The 22,021-nt window shown below is 43.7% G+C and overlaps 1 protein-coding gene across 12 annotated transcripts in view; it reads left to right on the forward strand.

Annotated features, from left to right (window-relative positions):
• LOC128686219 (protein DOP1A) overlaps positions 1 to 22,021 on the forward strand; it is a 234,706-nt gene that overhangs the window by 135,542 nt on the left and 77,143 nt on the right. For all 12 annotated transcript variants that reach the window (XM_070083219.1, XM_070083220.1, XM_070083218.1 and 9 more), the window contains 3 exons: positions 5,663 to 5,881; positions 11,613 to 11,746; positions 18,861 to 21,156. In XM_070083219.1, the coding sequence (XP_069939320.1) occupies positions 5,663 to 5,881; positions 11,613 to 11,746; positions 18,861 to 21,156 (2,649 nt within the window). The remainder of the gene's footprint in view (positions 1 to 5,662; positions 5,882 to 11,612; positions 11,747 to 18,860; positions 21,157 to 22,021) is intronic.

Genomic DNA, 22,021 nt, shown 5'->3' on the forward strand with positions numbered 1-22,021 from the left:
CTGTATAGTAGACCAGTTATCCTTGGAAAGTATGTAAATGGGTGCACCTCTTTTTTTCTCTTCTTCCTCCCTCCTCCTCCATTTATCCTCCTCCTCATCCTCCTCCATTCATCCTCCTCCTCCTCCTCCTCCCCCTCCCTCTCCCCCCTCCCTCCCCCTCCCCCTCCTCCTCTCCTCCTCCCCCTCCCTCCCCTCTCCTTCATCCTCCTCCTCCTCCTCCTTCCTTCCTCCTCCTCTTCTTCCTCCTCCTCCTCCTCCTCTTCCTCCTCCTCCTCCTCCTCTCTCCTCCTCCTCTTCCTCCTCCTCCTCCTCCTCCTCCTCCTCTTCCTTCCTCCTCCTCCTTCTTCCTTCCTCCTCCTCTTCCTCCTCCTCCTCCTCCTCCTCCTCCTCCTCCCTCCTCCTCCTCCTCCTCCTCTCTTCCTCATCCTACCTCCTTCCTCTCTCCTCTCCTACCTCCTCCTCCTCCCTCCTCCTCCTCCTCCTCCCTTCCTCCTCCTCCTCCTCCTCCCTCTCCTCTCCTCCTCCTCCCATCCCTCCTCCATCCTCCTCCTCCATCCCCTCCTCCTCCTCCCTCCTCCTCCTCCTCCTCCTCTCCTCCTCCTCCTCCTCCTCCATCCTCCTCCTCCTCCTCCTCCTCCTCCTCCTCCTCCACCTCCTCCTCTTCCTCCTCCCTGCTCCCCTCCCTCTTCCTCTCCCCTCCCTCCTCCATCCTCCTCCTCTTCCCTCCCTCCCTCCTCCTCCTCCCTCCTCCCCTCCCTCCCCTCCCCTCTCCTCCTCCCTCATCTCTCTCTCTCTCTCTCTCTCTCCTCTCTCTCTCTCTCTCTCTCTCTCCCTCTCTCTCTCTCTCTCTCTCCCCTCCCTCTTCCCCTCTCTCCCTCCCTCCTCCCTCCCACCTCCTCCCCTCCCTCCCTCTCCTCCCCACTCCTCCCCTCCCCTCCCTCTTCTTCCCCTCCTCCCCTCCCCCTCCCTCCCTCTCCCACCTCTTCCTCCTCCTCCTCCCCTCCTCCCTCCCTCCCTCCTTCCTCCTTCCCTCCCTCCTCCCTCCTCCTCCTCCTCTCCTCCTCCTCCTCCTCCTCCTCCTCCTCTTCCTCCTCCCTTCCTCCTCCTCCTTCCCTTTTCCTCCTCCTCCTCCTCTTCCTCCTCCTCCTCCTCCCTCCTTCCTCCTCCTCCTCCTCCTCCTTCCTCCTCCTCCTCCTCCTCCTCTTCCTCCTCCTCTTCCTCCTCCTCTTCCTCCTCCTCCTCCTCCTCCTCCTCCTTCCTCCTCCTTCCTCCTCCTCCTCCTCCTCTCCTCCTCCTCCTCCTTCCTCCTCCTCCTCCTCCTCCTCCTCCTCCTCCTTCTCCTCTTATCCTCCTCCTCCTCCTCCTCTTCCTCCTCCTCCTCCTCCTCCTCCCTCCTCTTCCCTCCTCCCTCATCCTTCCTCTTCCTCCTCCCTTCTCCCTCCTCCTCTTCCTCCCTCTTCCCTCCTCCTCCTCTTCCTCCCTCTTCCCTCCTCCTTCCTCCTCTTTCCTCCTCCTCCTCCTCCTTTCCTCCTCCTCCTCCTCCTGCTTCCTCCTCCTCCTCTTCCTCCTCCCTCCTTCTCCTCCCTCCTTCTCCTCCCTCCTCCTCCTCCTCCTCCTCCTCCTCCTCCTCCTCCCTCTTCTCTCATCCTCCTTCTCTCCCTCCTTCCTCCTCCACCTTCCTCCCTCCTTCTCCTTCATTCTCCTCCTCCTCCCCTCCCTTCATCCTCCTCCTCCTCCTCTTCCTCCTCCCTCCTCTCTTCCTCATCCTACCTCCTCCCTCCTCCTCTTCCTCCTCCTACCTCCTCCCTCCTCTCTTCCTCCTCCTACCTCCTCTCTTCCTCCTCCTACCTCCTCTCTTCCTCCTCTTCCTCCTCTCTTCCTCTCTTCCCTCCTCCTCTTTCCCCTCCTCTCTCCCTCCTCTTCCTCCTCTCCTCCTCCTCCCTCCTTCCTCCCTCCCTCCTCCTCCCTCCTCCCTCCCTCCCTCCTCCTCCTCCTCCTCCTCCTCCTCCTCCTCCTCTCCCTCCTTCCTTCCTCCTCCTTCCTCCTCCTCCTCCTCCTCCATCCACCTCCTCCTCCACCTCCCTCCTCCTCCTCCCTCCTCGTCCTCCCTCCTCCTTGTCCTCCCTCCATTCCTCCTCCCTCCTCCTCCTCTCCCCTCCCTCCCTCCCTCCTTCCCCCTCCCCTCCTCCTCCCTCCTTCCTCCCCTCCTTCCCCCTCCCCTCCCTCCCCTCCCCTCCTCCCCTCCTCCTCCTCCTCCCCTCCTCCTCCTCCCCTCCTCCCCTCTTCCCTCCTCCTCCCTCCCCCCTCATCCCTCCCCCTCTTCCTTCCCTTCCTCCCTCCCTCCCTCCTCTCCCCCTCTCTCCCCCTCCCCTCTCTCCCCCTCTCTCCCCCTCCCCCTCTCTCCCCTCTCTCCCCCCTCTCTCCCCTCTCCCCTCCCCCTCTCTCCCCCCTCTCCCCCACCCTCTCTCCCCCTCTCCCCCTCCCTCCCTCCTCCTTCCCTCCTCCTTCCCTCCCTCCTTCCCTCCTCCTCCATCCTCCCTCCATCCCTCTTTACCTCCTCCCTCCTTCCTCCTCCCTCTTCCTCCTCCCTCTTCTCCTCCCCTCTTCCTCCTCCTCTTCCTCTCTCCTCCTCTCCTCTTCCTCCCTTCCTCTTCTCCTCTCCCTCCTTCTCCTCCTCCTCCTCCCTCCCTTCCTCCTCCTCTCTCATCTTCCTCCTCTCTTCCTCCCCTCTCTCTTCCTCCCTCCCTCCCCTACCTCCTCCTCTTCCTCCCTCATCTTCCCCCACTCCTCCTCCCTCATCTTCCTCCACTCCTCCTCCCTCATCTTCTACCTTGTCCTCTCTCCTCCTCCTTCCTTCCTCCTCCCTCCTCCTCCTCCCTTCCTCCTTCATTCTCCTCCTCCTCCCTTCATCCTCCTCCTCCTTCCTTCCTCCTCCTCCCTTCCTCCCTCCTCCTTCCTCCTCCTCCTTCCTCCTACCTCTCCTCCTCTCTTCTACCTCCTCCCTCCTCTCTTCCTCCTCCTGCCTCCTCCTCCTCTCCTTCCTCCTACCTCCTCTCCTTCCTCCTCCTCCTCCTCCTCCTCCTCCTCTCCTCCTCTCTCCCTCTCTCTCTTCCTCTTCTCACCTCTTCCTCTTCCTCCTCCCTCCTCCTCCTCCATCCTCCTCCATCCTCCTCCATCCTCCTCCACCTCCCTCCTCACCTCCCTCCTCCCATCCCCTCCTCCTCCACCTCCCCTCCTCCTCCTTCCTTCCTCCTCCACCTTCCTCCTTCCTCCTCCCTCCTCCCCTCTCCCCTCTCTCTGTCCTCCTGCCTCCTCCTCCTCCTCCTCCTCCCCCTTCCTCCCTCCCTCCCCTCCCTCCCCTCCCCTCCCTCCCTTCCCCCTCCTCCCTCCCCTTCCCCCTCCCCTCCTCCCCCCTCTCCTCTCCTCCCCTCTCCTCCTCCCCCTCCCCTCCCTCCCTCCCCCCTCCCCTCCCCCTCCTCCCTCCCTCCCCCTTCCCCTCCTCCTCCTCCTCCTCCTCCCTTCCCCCTTCCTTCCCCCTCCCTCCCCTTCCCTCCTCCTCCATTCCTCCCCTCCTCCTCCCTTCCCCTCCTCCCTCCTCCTCCCTCCCTCCTCCCTCCTCCCCTCCTCCTCCTCCTCCCCCTCCTCCTCCTCCCCCTCCCTCCTCCCTCCCCTCCTCCTCCCTCCCCCTCCTCCTCCCTCCCCCTCCTCACCCTCCTCTCCTCCTCCCCCTCCTCCTCCCCTCCTCCTCCCTCCCCTCCTCCTGCTCCTCCTCCTCCTCCCTCTCCTCCTGCTCCTCCTCCTCCTCCTCCTCCTCCTCCTCCTCCTCCTCCCTTCCTCCTCCCTCCTCCTCCTCCTCCTCCTCCTCCCTCCTCCTTCCTCCTTCATCCTCCCTCCTCCTCCTTCTTCTTCCCTTCCTCCTCCCTCCTCCTTTCCCTTCTCTTTCCTCCTCCTCCTCCTTTTTTCCTCCTCTCCATCTCCTCCTCCTCCTCCTCCTCTTCCTCCTCCTCCTCTTCCTCCTCCCTCCTCTTCCTCCTCCCTCCTCCTCTCCCTCCTCCTCTCCCTCCTCCTCTCCCTCCTCCTCTCACTCCTCCTCTCCCTCCTCCTCTCCCTCCTCCTCTCCCTTCTCTCATTACTGTTATCATTATTAGTCATAGTGATATCATTACTATTAGTTATTTATTTTTTAATTCACAACCATTCCCCACCAAAGCAGGGTGACTCAAAGAAGAAAATGCATTCACCAACATTCACTCAATCTCTTTCTTTCCAGAAGTGTGTTGACATGGCACTCAGATTACATTACTATGGGTATTTCCATAAAGGATTAATAAGATAATAAACTGTCAGTTTATCCTTGTTACACTTATGTAGCTTCTTGTAATTGATATATCTGTAAATGCAAGTAAGTGTCAGCTGGTTCACATTTTCATTAGATAAAACCTGATATGTTGAATTCATTTCTGGGTATTTCAGGTGCTTCATTCTTTGCCTTCAGAAAACTTGGAGCTGTCTGAAATATCTGGACAGGATTTTAAGTATGCCCACCAATTTTCCCCTAAAAATAGGAAGTTTCCTGAGAAAGTCAAGATTTTTTACTGAAGAATAATTGGATGCTGCTAACTGCTTCAGTGTCAGAAATCCTGAAATTAAGTGCTCAAAGCATTGGCATTTAAAAAAAAATTCTTCTGAAATGGTAGAGAACCTTTTTCTGAAGGTAATGACACCAAAAGCATGAAATTTGATGGAAAACTAACAGAAGTAGGCAGGTGCAAAGTTAGCAGTCTTGGGGACAATTGACACAGTGTGATTTTGCCCACTTTGGTTCCTATTTTATGCATTTCCATTGCTTAGTTCTACTAAATTCTTAGCTTTTTCATTAGTATGCTTTCAATTATGTCAATTTAGCTGAAGAAACTGCCCATTTAACTACCACAATTACCCTATAAAGTACACAGTAGTCAGTTATTTGGCCTATTTTACACAAAATATAAAAATTTCATTTTAAAAACAGAGTTCAAAATAAACACTGTAGACATTCCAGGCACTAAAACAATATTTCCTTTGTTCATTGATCATTTCCCTCCATTTTGAATTCATCATCACACAAAAAATCAAAGATTTACCTTGTTTCTCAGATAAAATTTATCAAGGAATGATTGGTCATGGTTTACAGCCTCTCAATAACTGAATCAGACCCAGTAAAAACCCATAAAACAGACTAGGGGGTGTAGAGAGATTGCTTACCTGTGCTCAGGAAAATCAACAAAATCAAATATTTCTGTAACTTAAGCCCGGTTTCAAACTACTACCAGTCTGGAAACCAACCAAAATCATCTTTGTTTCTGTCAAATGATATCAAGAAACAGCCAATAAAACCATTAAAACTCCTAGAAAACACCTCAGTATTGTTATTTTAAATCAAACACAGGGTCAAAGTTCTGCTTTTCCCATCATGCACTGCATGGGGTTGGAATTTTTTTATGCTGTGCACACTTACCACTCACAGCTTATCTGAGGGAGCTGAGCTGAAAGAAGTAGATCTTCTTAACTGACCCTGGCATCAGTGACCTAGATCTATGAATGAGTTAGTGAAGGGGTTAATCATCTATTGTTTTCTGTATTTGAAATTGTTCTTTAAAGGATTTTAAATATCAATTTCTAGCACATGGCACGTCAACTGTGGAGTTACTTGGAACCTAGTACTAGTCAGTTCCATGTAATGAGTACAGAGCTGCTGCTCCAGTTGCACAACTTGACACTGCCTCATGGACCCAGTTCTACTCTAACATCTGCTCCACCACAATCATCCATTTCCATCGTTGAGAGACAAATTCTTCTTGCTCTGACTTGTCCACTTCCAATTGCTGCTGCCAGGGAAAAGGTGCGTTAAAATCTATTTTAATTTAGACTTCAGAAATGACATGAAAATTAAATTTAGTGTAAAAAATTCACCCATTTAATTTTAAATAAACATTTCAGTTTGTGAGACTTTGCTGTTTATTCATTGTTATTGTAACAGTATTAAAAATAGATATTAAGAGTCATTCAAAATTTGGGGTCTCTTGTTACTTTTTTGTTTCATTTACAGTGCCCACAAAAACAACCCAGACCTCCCCTTTGTTGTTACGAAAATTTAAAAAAACAATACTGTATAAACATTATAGAAAAAAATCTATATAGGTGGTAGGTTGGCAGACAGCAACCACCCAGGGATGTACTACCGTCCTGCCAAGTGAGTGTAAAATGAAAGCCTGTAATTGTTTTATATGATGGTAGGATTGCTGGTGTCTTTTGCATGTCTCATAAACATGCAAGATTTCAGGTACGTCTTGCTGTGCCACACATACATGTACAAGCATATACTGTATATACACACTCCTCTGGGTTTTCTTCTATTTTCTTACTAGTTCATGTTCTTGTTTATTTTCTCCTATCTCCATGGGGAAGTAGAACAGGCTTCTTCCTCCGTAAGCCATGTGTGTTGTATTAGGCGACTAAAATGCTGGGAGCAAGGGGCTAGTAACCCCTTCTGTATACATTACTAAAGTTTAAAAGAGAAACTTTTTTTTTTTTTTTTTTTTTTTTTTTTTTTGCCATCCTGCTTTGGGATGGCAAAAAGACAAAGAAAAAAATTTTAATTGTTGGTACTTAAATTAATATATAACAGCCATTTGGGCATGCTTTATGCTTTCACTCAGATTCCTGAAGTAATCAGTGAATTAACTGGTTGACCCAAATGTCCTTGATCTCCTGCTGCAGGTACGACCTGGATAAAATGTTCAGAATTCCATCTTTATTTTTTCATGATCTTCCATTCATTCTTAATAGGATTGAGGTCTGGACTATTCCCTAGCCACTGTAAAACCTCAGTATTTTTCTCAGCAAGCCACTTGGTTACTTGTTTTTGGGCTTGTGACATACCGGATGTGCCTCCATTATAAACAGTATAAAGAGGTTTGGATTCATATTGCATTTTGATAATGTACTTCTTCTCAATGTTTTCTGGAGGTATTTGTTAATTCTCTTGAGTTAATGCAAGAGACCGAGGTATGTATCACCTCTGTATGTGCCTACATATGGCAGTGAGGTAAGGTATGCTGAGCATTGCTCTACCCCCGAAGTGCCCAGGATTTGTAGCTGCATTTAGTATCATGTATTTTTGTACCAGGTGGATAAATATGAGTTATTCAAAGATGAATGATGAGGAAAAAGCCCACATCTTGGCTTGTTGACAAGAAAAAGTCACCATAAAGGAAATTTGTCACTCTACTGGATCAACGAAGTCCAGTGTAATGGTGTTACTTGCTGCTGTCCTTGGTCTCTCATCAGACATCGCTTCCACCATGAAACCTCATATTGGATGACCAATAAGGATGTCTAATCACACAGATAACATTCTGCACAGAGAACCAGGTAGAAATCCATATATAATTGTATCACAGCTCAAAGAAATGCATCCTGAACTCCTGGGTGACTTCTTGATTCAGTGTATCCAACACTGCCTGCAAAAGGACCTTCACCTACCAAGTTGTGCCGCAGAGAAATTCAGTTTGTCAGGAAATATGTGCACTGGAGTGTTGATGACTGGAAAGAAGCTATGTGGTCTGATGAATCCACATTTCAGTGCATTCATGGTCGTCAAAGCATATGCAGGTATGATCCTACATTCAAAGTGAGTACCATAAAACACCCACAATCCATTATGGTTCAGGCTTGCTTTAGTGATTAACTTGGTTGTGAGGGTTCGCTCTTCCTTCTCAAAAATGTTACAATTAATGCCAATTGCTACATCACTGTTTTTGAGGATCATTTTATTTTTTTTATTAGCACACTGGCCGATTCCCACCAAGGCAGGGTGGCCCGAAAAAGAAAAACTTTCACCATCATTCACTCCATCGCTGTCTTGCCAGAAGGGTGCTTTACGCTACAGTTTTTAAACTGCAACATTAACACCCCTCCTTCAGAGTGCAGGCACTGTACTTCCCATCTCCAGGACTCAAGTCCGGCCTGCCGGTTTCCCTGAATCCCTTCATAAATGTTACTTTGCTCACACTCCAACAGCACGTCAAGTACTAAAAACCATTTGTCTCCATTCACTCCTATCAAACACGCTTATGCATGCCTGCTGGAAGTCCAAGCCCCTCGCACACAAAACCTCCTTTACCCCCTTCCTCCAACCTTTCCTAGGCCGACCCCTACCCCGCCTTCCTTCCACTACTTTATGGTTCAGGCTTGCTTTAGTGATTAACTTGGTTGTGAGGGTTCACTCTTCCTTCTCAAAAATGTTACAATTAATGCCAATTGCTACATCACTGTTCTTGAGGATCATCTGCTGAATATTTTCAAAATTCACAACTGCATCAACTTTATACATGATAGTACCTCTTGTCACAAGGCCAAAAAAGTAACCAAGTGGCTGGCTGAGGAAAAATATTGAGGTTTTACAGTGGCCAAGAAATAGTTTAGGCCTCAATCATATTAAGAATGCCTGGATTATCATGAAAAAAAGATGGAATCCTGACACATTTCATCCATGTCATGACTGCAGCATTTTGCATTTGGGTCAGCCAGTTATCCATTGATTACTTCAGGACTCTAAGAGAAAAGCATGACCAAATGACTTCAAATGGTCATCAAAAGCAAGGGGAAGATGACAAAATATTAATGCAAGTAACACATACATATTATGTATTGTTGCTTTTTAACGATTTTTGTAATGAAGGGGAGGGGTTTGGATTATTTTCGTGGGCACTGTAGCTGTAGGTATATTTTTTTTATTTCTATATTACAGTACAGAACAAAACAAAGGCAACAGTTTGCAGTTGTGTCTCTTTTATTATGGTAGAATATTCAGAGAGATTAATCAATAGTCTTGGTTATTTAGATTCACTTGAAATATTGAATAAGTAAAAGCAACCTTTTTTTTTTTTTGCGAGTAATTTACTGTTAAATAAAATAATGATCATTATTTAGTTGTAGCTACAGTTAGAGTAAGAGGTAGATGGGAAAAGAGGAAGGTGGCAACAACAAGTAAGAGGGAAGTGAAAGTGTATAAACTAAGGGAGGAGGAAGTTCGGGTGAGATATAAGCGACTATTGGCAGAAAGGTGGGCTAGTGCAAAGATGAGTAGTGGGGGGGTTGAAGAGGGTTGGAATAGTTTTAAAAATGCAGTATTAGAATGTGGGGCAGAAGTTTGTGGTTATAGGAGGGTGGGGGCAGGAGGAAAGAGGAGTGATTGGTGGAATGATGAAGTAAAGGGTGTGATAAAAGAGAAAAAGGTAGCTTATGAGAGGTTTTTACAAAGCAGAAGTGTTATAAGAAGAGCAGAGTATATGGAGAGTAAAAGAAAGGTAAAGAGAGTGGTGAGAGAGTGCAAAAGGAGAGCAGATGATAGAGTGGGAGAGGCACTGTCAAGAAATTTTAATGAAAATAAGAAAAAATTTTGGAGTGAGTTAAACAAGTTAAGAAAGCCTAGGGAAAATATGGATTTGTCAGTTAAAAACAGAGTAGGGGAGTTAGTAGATGGGGAGATGGAGGTATTGGGTAGATGGCGAGAATATTTTGAGGAACTTTTAAATGTTAAGGAAGAAACAGAGGCAGTAATTTCATGCACTGGTCAGGGAGGTATACCATCTTTTAGGAGTGAAGAAGAGCAGAATGTAAGTGTGGGGGAGGTACGTGAGGCATTACGTAAAATGAAAGGGGGTAAAGCAGCTGGAACTGATGGGATCATGACAGAAATGTTAAAAGCAGGGGGGGATATAGTGTTGGAGTGGTTGGTACTTTTGTTTAATAAATGTATGAAAGAGGGGAAGGTACCTAGGGATTGGCAGAGAGCATGTATAGTCCCTTTATATAAAGGGAAAGGGGACAAAAGAGACTGTAAAAATTATAGAGGAATAAGCTTACTGAGTATACCAGGAAAAGTGTACGGTAGGGTTATAATTGAAAGAATTAGAGATAAGACAGAATGTAGGATTGCGGATGAGCAAGGAGGTTTTAGAGTGGGTAGGGGATGTGTAGATCAGGTGTTTACATTGAAGCATATATGTGAACAGTATTTAGATAAAGATAGGGAAGTTTTTATTGCATTTATGGATTTAGAAAAGGCATATGATAGAGTGGATAGAGGAGCAATGTGGCAGATGTTGCAAGTATATGGAATAGGTGGTAAGTTATTAAATGCTGTAAAGAGTTTTTATGAGGATAGTGAGGCTCAGGTTAGGGTGTGTAGAAGAGAGGGAGACTACTTCCCGGTAAAAGTAGGTCTTAGACAGGGATGTGTAATGTCACCATGGTTGTTTAATATATTTATAGATGGGGTTGTAAAGGAAGTAAATGCTAGGGTGTTTGGGAGAGGGGTGGGATTAAATTATGGGGAATCAAATTCAAAATGGGAATTGACACAGTTACTTTTTGCTGATGATACTGTGCTTATGGGAGATTCTAAAGAAAAATTGCAAAGGTTAGTGGATGAGTTTGGGAATGTGTGTAAAGGTAGAAAGTTGAAAGTGAACATAGAAAAGAGTAAGGTGATGAGGGTGTCAAATGATTTAGATAAAGAAAAATTGGATATCAAATTGGGGAGGAGGAGTATGGAAGAAGTGAATGTTTTCAGATACTTGGGAGTTGACGTGTCGGCGGATGGATTTATGAAGGATGAGGTTAATCATAGAATTGATGAGGGAAAAAAGGTGAGTGGTGCGTTGAGGTATATGTGGAGTCAAAAAACGTTATCTATGGAGGCAAAGAAGGGAATGTATGAAAGTATAGTAGTACCAACACTCTTATATGGGTGTGAAGCTTGGGTGGTAAATGCAGCAGCGAGGAGACGGTTGGAGGCAGCGGAGATGTCCTGTTTAAGGGCAATGTGTGGTGTAAATATTATGCAGAAAATTCGGAGTGTGGAAATTAGGAGAAGGTGTGGAGTTAATAAAAGTATTAGTCAGAGGGCAGAAGAGGGGTTGTTGAGGTGGTTTGGTCATTTAGAGAGAATGGATCACAGTAGAATGACATGGAAAGCATATAAATCTATAGGGGAAGGAAGGCGGGGTAGGGGTCGTCCTCGAAAGGGTTGGAGAGAGGGGGTAAAGGAGGTTTTGTGGGTAAGGGGCTTGGACTTCCAGCAAGCGTGCGTGAGCGTGTTAGATAGGAGTGAATGGAGACGAATGGTACTTGGGACCTGACGATCTGTTGGAGTGTGAGCAGGGTAATATTTAGTGAAGGGATTCAGGGAAACCGGTTATTTTCATATAGTCGGACTTGAGTCCTGGAAATGGGAAGTACAATGCCTGCACTTTAAAGGAGGGGTTTGGGATATTGGCAGTTTGGAGGGATATGTTGTGTATCTTTATATGTTTATGCTTCTAGACTGTTGTATTCTGAGCACCTCTGCAAAAACAGTGATAATGTGCGAGTGTGGTGAAAGTGTTGAATGATGATGAAAGTATTTTCTTTTTGGGGATTTTCTTTCTTTTTTGGGTCACCCTGCCTCGGTGGGAGACGGCCGACTTGTTGAAAAAAAAAAAAAAAAAAAAATTTACTGTTATAAAAGTATTCTAAAATTCTAAAAATCTTGCTATTCAAAACTTGTATTTCATACTACTTTTCAGATTGGGGTTCTCTGGAGTCATGAAGGCATAAGGGCAGAGTACGACAGCATAGCCATGCAACAGTGGATGACTTTGTGGCAAGTTTCACGCACTTTGTCATCTGGTCTCTCAGGAAGACGTCCAGGATTTGATAGGTGACTATTTTTCTGCTATTCTTGAAAAAGAACAAACTTTGGCATAATTCATAGATACTGTATGCTGTACAAAGTAAAACAGTAAGAACATTCTAGACACAACATGATACACTAGACTTGTGCTGGAGACAGGAAATCAGTGGCTTATCAAGGTTATTTGTATTTCACCTGATCATCCAGTAGCTTACAAGTGGGAATTACATCATGAGGTCTTTTAGTCTCTTGTGGAGCACTGGTCATGCTTTGATGTTGTCTTACCAGCCATTTTTGAAAAGTAAACACCCAATTTTCATCTCCTTTTTCCATGGTCCATGGATGTGGGCTTTTGATATAATATTTAGACTGGAGAATATTTCAGTTCTTGTATATAAAGTATTTCCTCTGACTCCACTTAGCCTACCTTTTCAAACTGCATCTCCTGCACTCTCACAGACAAATGCAGGCTATTTGAACCATGGTTCTTGGCTTTGTTGTTGATGAACAAGAGCAAGTTATATCTCCATTATGTTTAACTAACTGAACCCACACACCAGGGTCTCACACCAAGTTAGGCATGTTTGGTTTTGGGCTTTTTAGGTACACACTTGGATGTTACACATTGAAGATGCTTGGTTGGTTCCCAACCATTATTGTGCCGCCATTAACTCTTTCAAGGTTTTGGCCGTACTAGCACGGCTTACGGCCCAGGGTTTTTGACGTACTAGTATGCCTAAATTCTAGCGCCCTCAAATCTATTGAGAGAAAGCTGGTAGGCCTACATATGAAAGAATGGGTCTATGTGGTCAGTGTGTGCAGTATAAAAAAAATCCTGCAGCACACAGTGCGTAAGGAGAAAAAAAAAAACTTTGTGTTTTTGGATTAAAACAGTGACTTTGCACTATATTTTCGTATGGTATTTATTGTTGTATTCTAGTTTTCCTGGTCTCATTTTATAGAATGGAAGACATATTACAGAAATTGAGATGATTTTGACTGGTTTTACTATGAAAAGTACCTTGAAATTGAGCTCAAAGTAGCAGAAATGTTTGATTTTTACCCAAGTTCAAAAGTAAACAAATCATGCCAAGCGTCCAATACACGTCAACTGGTGAGTCTAATATTCTTTCACAAGTGTGCTGATATTATTTATACCATTTTTACACTAATGCAGTAGTCTGCATAACAGTAAATTTTCTATTTTTTGTAAAATAAAAATTCAAAGTGGAAAGCCAAAGAAATATAAGAGAGGCCTGGGGATGTGACTAACGAACAGAGAACTTGTTATTTTAGTGCCAGGAATGTCTTTCTTGTTTATTCTGGACCCTATTTGGAAATTGGCATCTTTTGAAATTGGCAAAATTGCTAAATTCTGACCACTGTATTGGATAGTTGTAATTGGTAAATGGGTGGTTTCTTGTACTCATTCGATAGAAAAAATGGAGTTCTAGCAAAATAGTTATGATTTTTGTCGACTAGTACACTGGAATTGGCCGAAAATAGGGTTCAAAGTGGGCAAAATCACCGATGCGTAAACATCGTCGAGACCGCTAACTTCGTAAGAGCATAATTCCGTAAGTTTTCCATCAAATTTCATACTTTTGGTGAGATTATGATTGGGAAAAGATCTTTTCATAAGAAAAAATTTTTTTTTTTTTTTTTTTTTTTGAAATTTGGGGGACCCTGAGAACAAGTCCCTGAGAGGGCCTGTGGACCCTGAAAGGGTTAAGCATCACTTTGCATCAGTTCAGATAGTTACAGTGGACCCCCGCATACCGATGGCACCACATAGCGATTAATCCGCATACCGCTTGCTTTAATCGCAAAAATTTTGCCTCGCATACCGCTTAAAAACCCGCTCACCGATTTTCGTCCGAGACGCGTCCAATGTGCGCCCTCAGCCAGCCTCACATGTGCCGCCCGTGCCATTGTTTACCAGCCAGCCTCCGCGGTAACATTCAAGCATACAATCGGAATATTTCGTATTATTACAGTGTTTTCGGTGCTGTTTCTGGAAAATAAGTGACCATGGGCCCCAAGAAAGCTTCTAGTGCCAACCCTACACCAATAAGGGTGAGAATTCCAATAGAAATGAAGAAAGAGATCATTGATAAGTATGAAAGTGGAGTGCGTATCGCCGACCTGGTCAGGTTGTACAAGAAACCCCAATCAACCATCGCTACTATTGTGGGCACCAGAAAGGCAATCAAGGAAGCTGTTCTTGCCAAAGGTTTAACTGTGTTTTCGAAACAAAGATCGCAAGTGATGGAAGATGTTGAGAGACTCTTATTGGTGTGGATAAATGAAAAACAGCTAGCAGGAGATAGCATCTCTCAAGCGATCATAAGCGAAAAGGCTAGGAAGTTGCATCAGGATTTAATTAAAAAAATGCCTGCAACTAGTGCTGATGTGAGTGAATTTAAGGCCAGCAAAGGTTGGTTTGAGAGATTTAAGAAGCGTAGTGGCATACATAGTGTGATAAGGCATGGTGAGGCTGCCAGTTCGGACCACAAAGCGGCTGAAAAATATGTGCATGAATTCAAGGAGTACATAGAGACTGAAGGACTGAAACCTGAACAAGTGTTTAATTGTGATGAAACAGGCCTGTTTTGGAAGAAAATCCCAAGCAGGACCTACATTACTCAGGAGGAAAAGGCACTCCCAGGACATAAGCCTATGAAAGACAGGCTTACTTTGTTGATGTGTTCCAATGCTAGTGGTGATTGCAAAGTTAAGCCTTTATTAGTGTATCACTCTGAAACTCCCAGAGCGTTCAGGCAAAAGAATGTCCTCAAGGAGAATTTGTGTGTGCTGTGGAGGGCAAACAGTAAAGCATGGGTCACTAGGGACTTTTTCTATAACTGGTTACACCATGCATTTGCCCCCAATGTGAAAGATTACCTAACTGAAAAGAAATTAGAACTTAGTGCCTCCTGGTGTTAGACAATGCCCCTGGTCATCCTACAGACGTGGCAGAGCGACTTTATGGGGACATGAGCTTCATTAAGGTGAAGTTTTTGCCTCCTAATACCACTCCTCTCCTGCAGCCCATGGACCAGCAGGTTATTGCAAACTTCAAAAAACTGTACACAAAAGCTCTGTTTGAAAGGTGCTTTGTAGTGACCTCAGAAACTCAACTGACTCTAAGAGAGTTTTGGAGAGAGCACTTTAATATCCTCAATTGTGTAAACCTTATAGGTAAGGCTTGGGAGGGAGTGACTAAGAAGACCTTGAACTCTGCTTGGAAGAAACTGTGGCCAGAATGTGTAGACAAAAGGGATTTTGAAGGGTTTGAGGCTAACCCTGAGAGGATTATGCCAGTTGTGGAATCCATTGTGGCATTGGGAAAGTCCTTGGGGTTGGAGGTTAGTGGGGAGGATGTGGAAGAGTTGGTGGAGGAGGACAATGAAGAACTAACCACTGATGAGCTGATAGATCAACTTCAAGAGCAAGAGGCCAGACCTGAGAAAACTGGTTCAGAGGAGGGGAGAGAGAAATTGAAGAAGTTGCCTACTACAAAGATTAAGGAAATGTGTGCAAAGTGGCTTGAAGTGCAAACCTTTTTTGATGAAAATCGCCCTCACACAGCTATTGCAATTCGTGCTGGTGATTATTACACTGACAATGTTGTGAAACACTTTAGGGAAGTCATAAAGGAACGAGAGGTACAGGCAACTATGGACAGATATGTTGTGCGAAAGAAGTCCAGTGACTCTGAAGCTGGTCCTAGTGGCATTAAAAGAAGAAGGGAAGTAACCCCAGAAAAGGACTCGACACCTCAAGTCTTAATGGAAGGGGATTCCCCTTCTAAACACTAACACTCTCTCTCCCCTCCTCCCATCCCATCAATCATCACCAGATCTTCAATAAAAGTAAGTGTCATGTAATTGTGCATGCCTGTTTCAGTTTGTGTGTACTAAAATTAACATTTCATGTGGTAAAAAAAATTTTTTTTCATACTTTTGGGTGTCTTGCACGGATTAATTTTATTTCCATTATTTCTTATGGGGAAAATTCATTCACATACCGATTATTTCGCATAACAATTACCCCTCTTGCACGGATTAAAATCGGTATGCGGGGGTCCACTGTATTACCCTTTTCTTCGTTATGAACTATGTTGGGTTCCCATGGGGTTGATTATCATGTTTTATGCTGATGATATACAAGTCTTCATCTGGGTTCTATATGTGGAAAAAGCAAAACTCTCTTAGTTCTCTTTTTGCTGGATATTTGGACTTTGATGACATAGAGAAAATTGAAACTAAATGAGGTAAAGGCAGATTTTGATTGTTGGGGGTGAGGGGAACCTCAAGGAAGATTTTTGTGCTTTGTGGTACTGTCAGTTTGCAGCCTGTGGGATCAGTGAGAGATCTGGGTGAAAGCCAGGATTCTTCATTGTCATTTGTTTAACACATTAACCAGATTGTTAAATTTTGCAATTTTTCATATTTGTTATTACTCTACAGTCAAAATATATTGATAGAAAATCTTTTTCCAAAGGTAATGAAACCAGAAACTTATGGAATTATGCTCTCGCAAAGTTAGCGGTCTCAGCGATATTTATGCATGGGCAGTTTCACCCACTTTACGCTCTATTTTTGGCCAGTCAACTAGACTCGTAGCTATTTTACTAGTATTCCTTCTATTCTATCAAATGAGTATAAGAAACTGCCCATTTACCTGTTTGAACTACCCAATAAGGTGATCAGAATTCAGTAAGTTGGCCAATTTCACACAAAATTCAACTATTGACAGTTTGAAAATAGGGTCCAGAATAATCATTGTAGACATACCTGGCATGTTGAGGTGGTTTGGGCATGTAGAGAGGATGGAACAAAATAGAATGACTTTGAAAGTGTATAAATCTGTAGTGGAGGGAAGGAGGGGTAGGGATCGGCCTAAGAAAGGTTGGAGGGAGGGGGTAAAGGAGGGTTTGTGTGCGAGGGGCTTGGACTTCCAGCAAGTATGCGTGAGTGTGTTAGAAAGGAGTGAATGGAGACAAATGTTTTTAGGACTTGACATACTGTTAGAGTGTGAGCAGGGTAACATTTATGAAGGGATTCAGGGAAACCGGCAGGCTGGACTCCAGTCCTGAAGATGGGAAGTACAGTGCCTGCACTCTGAAGGAGAGGTGTTAATGCTGTAGTTTTATAACTGTAGTGTAAGCACACATCTGGCAAGACAGTGATGTAGTGAATGATGATGAAAGTTTTTCTTTTTCGGGCCACCCTACCTTGGTGGGAAATGGCTGATGTGTTAATAATAAAAAATTATAATAATTCCTCTACTTCTTAGTCACGTCTCCAGGCCGCTCTTGTATTACACTTGCTTTTCATTTTGAATTTTTATTCACACAAAAAATAGAAAATTCACTTTTATGCAGACTACTGCATTATTATAATAATTATATATATAATGTCAGTGCATTCCTAAATGTGTATTAGACTGGTGAGTTGGACGCGAATTGGACAAGTGATGTCATTTATGTACTCTCGAATACCAACAAAAATTGAATATTTCCACTACTTTGAGCTCAATTTTGTGCTGCTTTCAATCCTGAAACTAAACCAAATCATCTCTCTTTCTGTAATATAACTTCCATTCTATCAAATGAGACCAAGAAACTGAGAATACAACAATAAGAACCATACAAAAATACACCACAAAGTTGCTGTTTTAAACCATAAACACAGTCAGTTTTTTTCTCATGCACTGCATGCTGCATGATTTTTTTATATGGTGCATGCTTCCCACAGCTTATCTGAGCGAGCTGAGCTCATGGTGTCATACTACAGGACTGAAACTGACTTCGGAGCCATGGTACAATGGGACCGACACTGAAAGGGTTAACTACTTATTAAAAAAGAAGTCATTCTGTACCAAATCTTGCAGCTAGATTAGTATTTTGCTCCCAACAGGGGGTTTCCTCTAGTCCCTACTTGTATGAGTTACATTGGCTCTGTTTCAAGACAGGAACTGAATTAAAACTGTTTAGTAACATTTAAAGCTATTAAGTTTAAGGAATCCAAGTATCTTACTGATAGGCTTGTACCTTTTACGTCACATTTGAGAATATTTCTGGGAATTGCTGATGACCCTTTTAGACTGATTGAGAGAGCCTTGTGCTGTTGGAGTGAAATCATTCACAGGAAGAGCTTTTTCTTATATATTGTTCAGCAGATTGCCAATGTCTGTTAAGAGTCAGGAATCTGTTCATGCTTTCCAGTTTCAGTTGAAATCACATATCTTTTCTAGAGCTTATGAGCCTGTTCCCTGTTCATATCATCAGTCTTGAATATAAACTTTAGTATTTGTTCATCACAGCTGTTGTTGCATGAATGCAACAGGCAATCAGGAATAACAAAATCCCAAATCATCATCATAGTCATCATCATTGTTGCTGTCATCATCATTGGCATTGTCATCATCATCATCTAAATACATAGTTCCTCAGATCTTTATCTATGTGTTTTACATGGGTAACTCTCTTTGGACTATTAACTGTACAGGTATAAATGAATTAAAGAGGAGCATTTATGCCATTTAGGCACAGTATTAACACACAAACTGATAAGTTGCAGATGCCACAAAGTTTGGTTTTTATTAAGTGTTCCCATTCTATTATGCTTGCTCCAGTAGTGGTAACTGGATGGGGTTCTGGCATTCATCAAGACTGAGCCCACATTTGCCTCATCCAAAAATGAAAATATGTACCTAACTTAGAAAGTCGTCTTTCTGTTGTCTTCAGCAATAGAACCTGAAAAGGATTTTATAGGCATTTTTTGCAGCCTTGGAATCCTTCAGTACAATATATGTAGCCTTTCAGCTGCTGGATACAAGCATTACATTTATTCTTAGGCTGGATTTCTTCCTCGAAAGGTATTAATGATCAAATTACCAGTGAAAAAGACTTAAGATTATGGGATTATTAGAAGTTAGTCTAGTATCGTTATTATGCACCCATGCCCATCCTGTGGGTGGTCATTATTAGAAGGTAGAGGTGTTCTTTAAAGCTTCCTATCTCTGTATTTTGAAAGTGTCTATAAGATAAATCAAATGTTTCCTGGAGAAATTTAAAATTTATAATTCTATTAAAGAATTTGAGTACTGATAACATTTTTTTTTATTTTTCCAGGTGTCTGTTTTTAATGGTTGAACGTTTGCGTGGGGATAGTGGCACTGAACGAAGCCTCGCCCATGCCTGGCTTGCTACTGCTTTGCAACGTAATGACACTGCTAGATTAATGGATCCAATTCTAGTTGTACTGTTACATCCTCACACTCGTAGAGTCAGTGTACAACATGTTAATATTGAAAAGTTAACCCCTGCTCAACAGTGCCAAGGAAACAAATGTGGAATAGAAGAATCTCAGATATATGCCATTAGTTCTGAAGGTGGAGAGGTCATGTATCATGTGAGCAAAGAAGGAAGACAGCCTCAGGCTAAAGGAAAGCAAATACATGTACCTACACCAGCCAAACACATATTAGCCTTCACCTCTATATCCAAAGATAACAAGAAAGTAGTAACTCATCATGCAGATTTTACAGAATTTGAGTTGCCATCTAGTCATGAGCAGCCACAGTTGCACTCATCCATTTCTCTTATGGTAAACCCTTTCATGCAGCATCCATGGATAGACATGGAAGATCTTGCAAAAATGAACAAGCCACTAAATCTTTCCAATGCAGTTCGAATACAAAATGGAAGCTATCAAAAATCACCAACAGTTATTTTACAAGATGACATTAAAAATATTAAATCAGCTAAGTTTGATGAAGAAGAGGAAGAGGAGTGGACACCAACCAAGGTGGTTAAAAGCATTTTGGATGATATTATAGATGCAGTAGTAACTTCTCATTACAAATATTCTGAGAGTGATGAGTCTAGTGACCAGGACACTACATCTCAGTCAGTGACAAGTGATGGAGTTATTCCAGAGTTAACTAGACATCCATACCATTCTCATATGCTTCTGTATATGCAAGTTGTTGACAGTGGACAGTGTCTAAATGGATTGCTAATGATTCGTAATATTATTGAAGCACAGCCAAAGAATTCTCTTTTGGCTCTTGCATCAACAAGCATAAATACCTTACAGTCAACATCACCATTGATAATATTACTGGCAAGACATCGTCGCTCTGTTTTTGGTGATGGTTTTGATGGCGGCAGTGTTACTGATATGGTGAGCCAATTTCGGTCCACCATGTATCTGCAAGTAGTGATCACTGTGTGCCTTTATTACCTACGCTCGTATTATCCTTGCCTTCCACACTTACGATTAAGAGATGAGCACCTACATGATAACCAGGAAGTCCAGGTAGCATCAGCAGAGGTTCTCATTCTTATTTTTACTCATTTGTGTCCTATGGTGACTGATTCACCTCGGGGTTTTACCCCTTATATTACTGACTTGCTCAGTAAGTGCAAAGTACAGAAATGTGTACTGCACTGCATGCTATCCACTGTACATGCTATGACCTCAGCTGGAACAACAGTAACTTCAGAGCAAAAATTCTCAGCTGGCCAGGAGATGCGTACTTTTACAGAGGAAGTTCTTGAATATAACTGCGGCTCTCCTGGCCTGTCAGGTACTATCCCACGTCAAGAGACCTATCTAGCAAGGATCATTGATCTTACTCTTGCTTTAATTCGGTTAGAAGATACCCTGGCAACTGACCGGGCAGATAGTGTTGTGGTCAGAGACCCACCTAGTGTGAGTATGAAATATTCTGGATTTAGTGCTACTAAATACCAGCCAGGACAGCCTATTCCAGCACAACCTATGTTTATGGAAGTACTGACAGTTGCACTTAAACAACATCATTTACGCCACCTTCATGGATCCTGGTTGCATTTGTTTACAGCAGCATTGCCTCATATGGGCCCTTCACTACCAAACAACAGTCTCCGTGTAATATATTTAGTATGCGAATTGCTTGAGTGCATGGCTCGTTATTACTTTCCCGGTACTCTTTCTCCACAGGCCCCTCCAGACTACACACTGACTTTGCTGCACTCACTCACTACCACAGTTCACTATTGTCTCCTAGACCCAACACAATCACCAGCATTTGGATCCTCTTCATCTACGTCAACCTCGGCTATCTCGCCATCGAATCAGAGCACTGGTCAGATTTTGTATAACCTCCTTCATGTTTTCTCTCCAGTAGGAGAAATAATGGATGCACCTGTTGATAACAGTGGCTTGGATCCACCAGTTTGTGCACGCCACACAATTTTGTGCCACTTACCTCGAATCATTTCTGCATTGCTTTCTCTCTGGGCTGCAACAGGAGACAACCAAGAGTCTGCCTTTGTGCTGGGTAACAGACGGGGAGTTAGACAGCAAATAGTGGAGCTTCTCTCACCCATTTGCCATCACCAGACCCCACATCTCTTGGCAGCTGTCAGTGTTGTGTGGCAGGTGAGAATTCAAGGTTCTCTCCATATAAGTATTTTCTCTGAAAATTAATTCGCTACATCTATATGATGTTTGATGTTTCAAGTTTTTTGACATGTTGAAAATGTAGAATTTTCAGTATATTTATACAAACTATTTATTTACCATGCCTTCAGTTTTACTGTTATTACCATCTTATTTCAGCCTTTATAAATTTGGCAAAGCAAAAACTCCAACTCTCACAGTAAACTAAGAAGTTGTTCACATTCTTGAGTATGCAGCATGCACATTTTTTGGTTCCAGGTTTTGGAATTATCTTGGACAACTATCTCATTGCATTCTTATGCCTTCTTTTTTAGAATTCTTCATAATATATATGGGTGAGTCTTTATTAGCAGATTTTGCTGAGAATAAGAAACCGTTTTGAACAGAAATCAGTAAAGCAAGAAAGTTTAGAGAGCGAAGGGATTTGGCAGTTAAAAATGAGAGAATGAGATAGTAAATAGGGAGGTGGAGGCACTGAGAAGGTGGAGAGAATATTTTGACATGTTGTATGTTAATAATAAAAGGGAGATGGTGATTTCATGCATTAGGCAGAAAAGAATAACATCATATAGGAATGAGAAGAGCCTGAGGTGGTTGCTGAGAAAGTTCACTTGGTAGTGGGTAAAATGAAAGGAGCAGCTGTGACAGATGGGATTAAAGGCAGGTGGGATATAATGATGGAATAGTTGATGTATTTGTTCAATAGATACAAGAGAGAAGGGAAGGGAAGGTACCTAAAGATTGGAAGAAAGTATAAATAGAGACCAAGTATGAGGGGAAAAAGGGGACAAGAGAAAATGCAAGAGTTATAGAGGGATAAGCCTCTTAAATATACCAGATACAA

The sequence above is a fragment of the Cherax quadricarinatus genome, chromosome 9 (assembly GCF_038502225.1).
Source record: "Cherax quadricarinatus isolate ZL_2023a chromosome 9, ASM3850222v1, whole genome shotgun sequence".
Classification (NCBI taxonomy): Eukaryota; Metazoa; Arthropoda; class Malacostraca; order Decapoda; family Parastacidae; genus Cherax; species Cherax quadricarinatus.